We start from the raw sequence: 10,733 nt of genomic DNA, 5'->3' as shown, positions 1-10,733 counted from the left end.
CATCCGCGGCTGTGAGTAAAAACTTATTTTTTAGTTCCAAAAACATGGCTGACTGACTGGGTTTAGATCAAAAAACCTCTTATAAAAGTTGAAGAGGAGAGTTGAATCTGTTAACGTATAGCACTAGATTTTTCATATTTTAGCTTATTATACCAATTATTCACAAATCAAAAAAGTGAAAACAAAAAACAAAAAATGCAAAACGATTTTATATATTTTGAAAATGAAATATCGAAAATCGAGTCCTCTAATTTTATATAAAATATTCATAACAAACTCTTCAAAAACATTTAAAACTAATTTCTATATAACATATAATATTTATTGTGTTAAAAATATAAGAATTTATAAAAACTAAAACTCATTATTTTATTATTATTTATTTATTACGGGCAGTGAGCCCAATATAATGTACAAAAATATATAAATTCAACCTAAGTGGGTGTTTCAGTTACCCAACTTTACAAGTAGCAATTTTATAGAGATAATAGTAATAATAAAAAACACACGATATAGTATATAATGAGACATATATATTAAAATTTTTAGGTAGGTACATAATAGTAATAATACAATTTTTTTTTTAATATCTAATAAACAAGTGAGGGTGCTCATTGCCAAGGCAAATCATAAAATAATTAGTGTATTAGATATCTTTACAACACAACTATACAAATTAGTAATTACTTTAAAAGTAACAAATAAAATTGAATTTATAAAGGTGATGCATTTCAATCCGATTATACATTCGATTATTTGAACAATTTCATTAAAGTATGTTATAAAATAAAATATATTTATACAAGAACATTTATACAATATATAAGTGTAGAAAAAAGTAAGATAAACATATACTTACATACTAATTATTAACTTCCGAAAAAATAATATAAATGTTGTGAATGGTATTTGACAATTATATAATAATATATAATATCAGGTATACGTATACTAAGAACCTTTACTAAATTAATTTTTAGAACTTGGAGGATTGTAACTTAAATTAATGTTTTCTATAGCTAATTTTTTTGCTTTCCTATTTAAATAAAATTTTGCGATAAAATATATTAAAAAAACTATTATTATGACAACTAAATATTTGTTTGTGTATATAAATTCATACGTTTTATCTACAATAAGCGAATTTATTAACATATCTTGTTGGTCTAATTGTTTATTTATTGTATTGAACGCATCTTTATTAAATTTAATATTTTTTATTTCATCGAAGTGGATAGGTTTGGGATAGGCCTGATTAGAAAAATTGAATACATTACAGCATGAATCATTTGTAAGAGATAAGTCTACTGGAATTGAGAAATATGTTTGATTTAATATTTGTTCAGTTTTTAGTACACCTTTCGAGGTGTAAGCAATACACCCAGACTTCAAGTATAACTTTCCAGAACTTTTAACTTTAATTTTTTGAGTGAAAGACTGTTTATTACAAATTATAGTAATTGTAGTGGGTTTTTCACATACGAAAAACCAATGATTTTTGAAAAATGAGGGATACCACATTTCTGTTTTGAATTCAGAGATATAAGTATCACATTGAGGTGGTTTAGTTAAAGAATTTTTTACTAATTCTGTTACACATGTGGGGTCCGTGTCACAATTATGTATAATTTCATTAAATCCACAAACAAATATTTTATCCACTACTTTACAGTTATTTAAATCTGGCCATATAAAATATTTGGTCATTATTTTGTCCATTAACAAATACATAGAATTTTTAGTCATATGCAGAAATTGACCATGTTCATTAATTGGAATGTAAATAGGTAATATGTAATAAACGTTGAAATTTTCTATAAGGCACAGAGGAAATTTTAAAGAAAAAATAAATCTGTCATTTATTGTGTGCATTTCAATACTTAATATTTTGAATATTTCTTGAATACTATCCTCATCAAATTTAACAGGGATTTTCAAATCATCCGGGAGTATACTCTGAATATTTTTTATTTCCGAAAGCAATTGGTCAGGTGTTATTATAAACGCATCTACTACATTATTCTGTACGTTAGAAATTACTCTTTGCAACCTACTAATAAACATGTCCAATTCAAATATAGTGTTTTCTAAAAGAGTTATCGAACTCAGAATAATGATTTTTCTGTCTTCCTTAGCTATCTCAATAATCAATTCGTTCACTTTTTTCTCGCCTTCTTTCATATTTGCATCAAATTTATCTATTTTACCTATTTTATTAATATATTATATTTTATACTTTATTATATTTTGTACTTTAAGGTTTTATATGAAGTCTTTATTACCCGAAATTATTGATCCACAATTCCCTAAAAGAATGCTGAAATCAGATATTCGAGAACCAGACCACATAAAAAAAAAAAATGATTATAAAAAAAAATTAATAAACTATTTAAATATAATTTAAACTAGTTGAATGTTTTTTTTATTTTTTAATTTCTTAGATTGCAACTCAGTAAGTTGTAAATCCAATTCAAGTAGTTTATTTATGGCTGATTAAAATGTAAGAAGAGTTATACCGAGTGACGTATAAGACTTGATTTTCGATATTTCATTCTCAAAATCGATAAAATCGTTTTGCGTTTTCAGTTTTTTACTTGCGAATAATTGGTATAAAAAATTAAAATATCAAAAATCGAGTCTTAAACGTCATCTGATATAACTCTCTTCTACAACTTTTAATTAAGGTATTTTGCTCTAAAACCATTCAGTTGGCCGTATTATTGGAACAAAATTGGCATGTTTTTGTACGGTATTTTCGCTGGTTTAGCGTCCTCAGTGTAATATAGAATAATATAAATAATAATATGTATTATAATCAATGGTTTTATGGTAATACATTCGAAAATATGGGTAAGTATAAAAATTAAATACATAATAGTTATGTCTATATTGATATTTTTACAAACAAAATGTAAATCGTAAGTTATTGTACGTGTAAAATATTGTCAACTCGAATACCTAAAATGTTAGTACTAATAGTACTACAATTAAAGGTACGGTAGAAACTAGATTTTCTTGGCAACATAATATTGTTATATACAAATAGGTATACAATTGGGCAGACAGTGGCTTTAATTAAAAGATGGTTAGTGCATAAGAGCGAATATTTAAAATATTATGGTGGCAATGAATTTAGGTGTATGCATTTTATTTCGATTCGACACATCACGGACGAACGTTCATAAGATAATAAACAACGCTCCCGAACGAGCAATTCGTCGGTCGTTACACGGCTGTGTGTAGTGGGCGCGGCTTAAACGTCGCGTGCTTGCGGATCACGAAAACACCCAACAGCGCATTCTCTTGGTCATTGCATGGTTTCGTTTGCCCGTGTGGCGTCCTCTTAATCGAATTGTGTTCCGTATAGGCTCGTTCTACTGGCAGCGTGCGGAAGAAATGTCAGTGAATGTCCAAGGTGACAGCTCCTCGTGGCACTGACGGTTATTCAATCTTACGGGGAAGGCTCAGTTTGGTATGACGGTACGTGAAGTATATGTCTAAACTATTCTGTAGCGGACTCAAAACCGACGTCTCATGGCGGAAGGGAACAAAGGGGTACGAGTGGGTTCCGTTAAGATACTGTACTCGCTGGGGTTAGGCCGTGGCGCATCCGTGTCTAACAGCGTTTTACGACCGTCCGGCTCACACATACACCGCACCCAGCGGGGACGAAGGTGTCTGGCTAGTGGCCGCTGGCTTATACTTATGTTATTCGTGGCCGTAGCTTCACGTTACACATCGGTTGCGGTTTTTGTGTTTTCTTCTTTCACGTGTGTATTAAAACTGATTAAAAAATACTAGTTTGTAGTTTAGAGCTCATAGATTCTGAATCTGCGAACATTTGGGTTTTCATGTCAAGGGTTCCGTTGGAAACTCAATTTTACTGGAGGCCGGTGTACCGGCGGAAAACTGGTGCTTTTCCACGCTATCTATGTTGCGTCTTGGTTCTCAAATATTCGTGTTCCACAGTTATTGTGGAGATTGTTGTGCGCCAGAGCGCGCAGCGGTCGTGCAGTGCGCGAGTGTGGTGACGAGAAGAGTGCGCCACCGAAATGGTTTTGAACTGTTTAGGAACATTTTCTTTTTCCAATTGTATTAGTATTTTTTTCTATGAATGTCAATAAAACTTTATTTGTTTGATGAAAAAGATTGAAAATTTAATAAAAGGCTCCTACTATATATAGTAGGTATATTGTTACAATGACATTTGAAAAATATTAAAAATCCTTAGTCACAGTTTTTATTTATAAGCATTTAAAGTTCAAATCTTGACAAAATACGGAAAAATCTCGAAAATTAGCAAATTATTTAGAGTTGAGAATTCATATAAATTTTTATTTTTAACTCTAAGATTTAAAAATGTAATACGTGATTCCTTATAAGTGTGTCTACCTTTATCAAACGAAAAAATTTCCACACGCAAATCAAATTAAATTTTTATGAGTGTTTGAAGTTCATATTTTTACAATATTGGATATTCACTCGATTTCTCGTGTAATGATTTCCTTATTTTGTTGTAATCAAAACACGAATGACTGTGGATACTTGAAAATTTTACTAAATGTTTATATACGGAAGTTGAAAGACTAATAGAGCTGACGTTAAAATTTCCAATAGTTTCCAAAAGCGCCGGGAAAAACAACATAACAACTAAGGAAAAACTGGAATTTTTACGCAAATTAGGTTTTCCACAAAATCGACATCTTAATAATATATTGTTGTGTACAATATCAATTTTGAGTTTGGCACATATATTGTTGTCATAATATGATAATATATAATATATTATATTGTTAAGTCGTAGACAGTCGTCAATATAATTTTATTTTATACAATATAATATATAGAATAAGTGCAAGCATATTTTAGCAACTTTTAAATTTAGATAGGTTAGACAATTTTTCTAAATTATAACACCACCACTCGCGCGTACCAATAAACTTGTTTCTAAAACTGATTGAGATTAATTTCAGCAATTTTACCTTCTTACATTTTAAAAAAGAACAGTGGCGGGGTATACGTTTATTTAAATCAAATAGTGCATGTTATATAGAACATTGAGTCATTCTAATTTAGAAGGAACCAATGTATAACAGACAAGCACATACTAAATTGAATAAAATCAAAATATTTTAACTACCCCTAACCGTGATGACAGACATACAAAAAAAAATAAATAAAAAACACACATCATTGTAAAATCAATACATTCATCGTTCGGCTTAGAATCTAAAAGGTTTCCAAAATTAAATTAAATATGAATGCACAATAGTATAAATATAAATTTTTAATAGTTGCAATAGTTTTACAATTGTATTTAAAAAAATATCCATTGTAATTTTTTTATTTTAGTAACTATTAATAGTTCGATGAAGTATAATATTTTATATTTTTTTCAAAAGTGTTAAACATAGGCGTAGCCAGACCTCTTTTTCAGGGTATGTAAGAAGTCTGTGTACCATAGTAAGCCGTGGGGGGCTTTTCTTAATATACAAAAATATTAGATTTCTCATTTAGCAGTTTTGTTATTTTGTTGTTATTCAAAAACGAATAACTGTAGATACATAAAAATTTTACTAAATGTTTATATATTTATTTTCTAGAAACCATAAAATGTTGAAAATATTTTCACTCTTTTTGAGCTGTTTACGGAAATTGTCAGTTTTTAATATTTTTAGTTTTTTTTTTCTATAAATATTAATAAAATTTTATTTGTTGGGTAAAGAAGCGTGAACATTTAATGCAAGGCTCCTAATATATTGTTACAATAGCAATTTTAAATTAATATTAAAAATACATAGGCACGATTTTTTTTATAAGCATTTAAAATTCGAATTTCGACAAAATATATCAAATTTAAAATGTTATAATTATTTTTTAGTTAAAAGTTTATAAAATGTTCAACTTTATAGCTAAGAATTGAAAATTTGAAACAAGGTTCCGCGTAAATTGGTAAATATATAAATTGTTTTATTCATAATAATATCATCAAATATACGATTAGTAATATCATAGGCTGACTGGCCGTTTTCGCTCAGAATTGTTTTTCTTATACAATGATATTAAATGATATTAAATCATTGAATTCAAATTTAACACCATCCATTACAGTGACCCACTTGTAACCGGCTTTACAGCAGAGCAACATCCACTTACCCACTTTTTTGTTGTTAAAATTTACAAAATGTTCTTTTTTTATATTTCAGTATTGAAAAGTTAAAATAAGGATTTACATAATTAATAGTTTATACTGTAACCAAATTATCTAAAAAATATACAAACCCAGTTATTTTTTTACAGACATTTTAAATTCAAATTTGGACGAAATTACATATTAAAACCAAAAATAACGATTTTAGTTATTTTTTTGTAATTTAAAAATATTAGTCATGGGTGCTTAACCCTTTGAGTGCCAAATTAATTTTGACCAGTGGCACCTGCCAGACCAAGTTATTTTTGCATTTTTATTTTTATTTTTTTTTCATTTTTTTTTTCATTGAATATTATAATGATTAAAAAAAAAAAATGTTTGGACTTAAGTTTCCAAAGTTATTGTACTTTTAGAATTAAGCGTACAGTGGTTTCTAAAATGTTAATGAATGCGATAGTTTAGCGGTGTTAACACTTGAGCATTTGCTTATGGTAACACAACTTTTATTTTTTATCCAGTACATAATAATAATAGTAATATTATAAAAATAAAAGTAAAGTAAATAAATTATTTGTATAATATACAAATATACAAATTATTTTAAAAATTTTGTTGCAAACAATTAATAATATAATTTTAAAGTATTATAAAAATAATTATACAATGTTACATTTTTTGTATAATATACAATTTAATATACAAAACTTCTATAATTATACATTTTTAAAATAATTTTGTTTTGTATGGTAAATGGCGAAACATGGTGTAACACACAGACTGACATCACATTCTTGACACATATACATTGTATCCTTTCTTTTGTTGTTTCTGGTATAAACTATACATTTTCTCCTTTGTACTTTTCCAGGCTCTAATTTTTTCACATCTGATGGAAAATGCCGAGCTGATAGTCGAAATGGTTGATCTTTTGTACATGGTCTTCCTCTGGGGTTTACTGTATTTCCACCATATTTTTCTAATAGTTGTCGAATTACTTCAAGTTGGAAATTTGCAAGTGGCATATTTTGTCCAGTGACTGTTTTGAAAGCAGAGAATGCATTTAAAATGCTTAATTATGTTATTGTAAAATAATGACAACAAATACGACACTGACCTGCCACACTTTTCGACGAATACGAAGCTCCGTCTCCACTCAATGAATTATTCTTTTTGCAACTGACAACCTGTCGACACGCACTTCTTTTTGCAACCGACGACCTTTTCACACGTCACGTCTCCGAGAACATCAACAAGAAACCTCGTGATCAACCGACCACGAACGCCATCATTTTGAACCTGGTTCCTGCTCATACAAACACCGCCATGATGGGCTAAGCCACAACGATGGGCCGCTGGTGGCCAAGGACACCAGACACGGAATCTCCACAGCTCTTCAGCTCCAGTCGTCGGCCGTTGATTCAAATAATGTCGTAACGTAAATTTCCCTATGCCACCCCCCCCCCCCTTTTTAAAGCACGATTTATAGGCGTCGCAAGACGCGGGTTCTTTATTTCTCCTTTCCCTAAGCTTTTATCGTACATGCCAGGTAACCCTGTGAGGGCACATCACGATTTATGTGGCATGCAGCCTCCCGAGGGCCTGAATTCTATTATTACATTCAATAACATGGTTGTGCATCATCCCAATGATTTAATTTAAATTATAATGTCTTGCGACAGATTCCATATATTATTATACTTTTCTTCCCACACCTGCCATGTGCCCAATTATTATATTATACTTATTTTTTATTATTAACATGTGTGAAGGCCAATATTATTCGAATTATTATATATTATGTCAAAAATAAAAAACTTCATGATTACCTTAAAACTTCACCCTTATTATTTTTATTTTTTTTTTATTAATATCATTTCTTCTTTTCCCCATCATATATCCTCAACATTCATTTGTTGTTGTATGTACAAAAAACCTATGAGTTCCACCGACTTGACCCTCGGGTCACACGCGGTGCGGCTCATAGGTCACGAACAAAGTGCTCCCCTTTGGTCGTGGGTAGTTTTTGGTGGTGTCAAACTCTTACAACTCACTTACCTACTTTTTAAATATTTAATTACAAAAGTAATAAATTTAATTTAAATGTCAGTATATAGGTTTTTATTATAATTATTATTAAACTTATAAAAAGTATTGTATAGGTACGTCAACTATAATATTGTAAATCATTTAGTGTATTTAAACAATTCAAATAATAACAAATGTGTTTAGGATCTCTGGTTTTAGACGCCTACTATTACAGATGAATGGTTGAATATAGCAGAACATTTTTTTTCGAAATGGAATGTTCCTAATTGTATTGGAGCATGGGATGGTAAACACATTTCGCTCCAAGCACCTATAAATTCCGGCACAGAATATTTCAACTATAAGACTTTCCATAGTATTGTTTTAATGGCTTGTGTAGATGCAAATTACAATTTTATTTGGGCTAGTGTTGGAGATCAGGGAAGAATTTCGGATGGTGGTGTTTTTGGGGACACCAAATTCAATAACATGATGGCTAATAACTTATTAAATCTCCCTTCTGAGTGTCCATTACTCGGAAGAGTAAAACCTATTCCGTTTGTATTACTTGCAGATATGCATTTCCACTTGGAAAAAATATGATGAAGCCTTATCCTGGACTTAACCAGAAAGGATCACCGGAAAGAATACTCAACTATCGACTAAGTAGAGGGCGTCGAGTTGTAGAAAATGCATTTGGTATTCTGTCTTCTGTGTTTAGAATTTTTAAATATAGAAATATACTTACTCGTAGTCTCTTCTTCTCCTGTATCCCTTGTGTGTATTGGTTTATTTCTATCTTGGAGAAAATGCATCTGTTCATAACCAAACCAAATGTTTTTAACAGTACTAGCACCAGCGCCGGATTTTTTGTTGTCTTGATTTTTTTTCTCTCTGGCATATTGACTAAGAAGATTTTAATTTTCTTTTCACATTCCTCGACTGATATTTTCATAATATTTCCAATTTCAGTCAAACCATTAAATCTAATCAGTTTATTTTTATAATCTGAGTGCTTTGTATAAGTCAATAAAAAGACTTGTATTTACATTGTTCCACTTTTCACTGCACTCAAATGTTGCTATTTTAAAAACTAGTACCTACAACGTATTGGAGCACAATATCAACTAACTTCAGAAAATTCTTATAGATTATTTCTGTTTGGATATTTGGATATTTATATTTACAATAAATCAAAAAAGCAGAGTAAATTGCACACTATTTAAATAGTTAAAATTATAAATATAGTTAGGAGAGAAGGGCTAAATGGAAAAGTAGTTTATAATGGTAAGTAGGTATTTAATTAAATTTAGGATAACGTTATTATTAAATGTAAATAATAATGTAGGTATCAATAAATATTGTGACTAGTAAATATTAATCGATATAATAATAGAAATGTAAAGCGGCTTAGGTATTTTGATTTAAATGTAAAATAATTTTAATTATCTATGTTTAAATTTTTAAAATTAAATTAAATAGTGTTTAGAAAATTATTAAACATGTATTGGTACATTTCAAAGGGCAATATTTTCCAAAAAATCAATGAACTGCTGTCGATCCAGTGTAATACCGGCTTTACACATACTAATCTTTGTTTACTTTGCACACACTTACAAGTCATTTTAATGTCTTTATGTTAAATTGCCTATATTAATTTCCTTAAAACACGACCGACTGGAGCCCCCTTAATGTATAATGATTCAAAAGATGAAAATAATTATATGCATCATAAACAATTTACCTTTGTATTATAAAGGTTACAATATGTCTATACTATTCTGTAACTTTTATAATTAAAGGGAAAAACTATTCAAATCAATAAACATCCACCTTTTACTTTTTAGTGATGAGTAGACCTAACAAATACACAAAAATGCACAGCAAAAATGACCAAATATGTACTTAGATGAGCGAAAAAAATTTAATTTAAAAATAATTATTAATTATTATTTATTCATTTTTTTACTACACAAAATAGGTAAAAATGTATTTTAAGAAGTAAATTAAATAAATATATTCAAATTTGAGTTGACTGATGAGTGTATCCGATTCCTGGTATTGTTATTCTGAATAATCAATAAAATCTTAAACTAAAATAATTGAATGAAAAATATGTCATATTTTTTTTCACCTGTTCACATATTATTGCATTGCACAGTTAAATGATTCTTAAGAATTATATTTTAAATATAATATCAGGATAAGTACTAAATGTTGTGTATTTTAAATAATTACAATACCCTTAAATATAAATTTCTGAAAAAGAATATGTCAATAGTTGTCTTTATCACTACTGTCAGCATCTCTTGTCGTACAAGTAAGGCTTTGACGTCATCCGACGTACAAAAATATTGTAAATGAAGTTCTCGAGTAGGTACCAAAAATCATAAACATTGTTTTCGGTCACTTCCGTTATTAATGTATAAAATTATTATTGTCCAAATATCACCCTATTATTAATATAGATATTTTTTTAAGTAGTTGCTATAGATACTGCAATTTTTTTTATTCAAGTTTACCCTATTAGTATTATAATATTTGTGTTAAGAATATT

At 29.0% G+C, this 10,733-nt stretch overlaps 1 protein-coding gene across 1 annotated transcript; it reads right to left on the bottom strand.

Annotated features, from left to right (window-relative positions):
* Positions 1–969: 969 nt before the first annotated feature.
* Positions 970–2,187, bottom strand: LOC132953837 (uncharacterized). The gene has a single exon (XM_061026171.1). The coding sequence runs from the start codon at positions 2,179–2,181 to the stop codon at positions 970–972; it is 1,212 nt and encodes a 403-aa protein (XP_060882154.1). The 5' UTR covers positions 2,182–2,187.
* Positions 2,188–10,733: the final 8,546 nt, after the last annotated feature.

The sequence above is a fragment of the Metopolophium dirhodum genome, chromosome 1 (assembly GCF_019925205.1).
Source record: "Metopolophium dirhodum isolate CAU chromosome 1, ASM1992520v1, whole genome shotgun sequence".
NCBI lineage: Eukaryota > Metazoa > Arthropoda > Insecta > Hemiptera > Aphididae > Metopolophium > Metopolophium dirhodum.
Note: the sequence above shows the minus strand (reverse complement) of the source record. Positions and strands in the feature narration are given on the sequence as shown.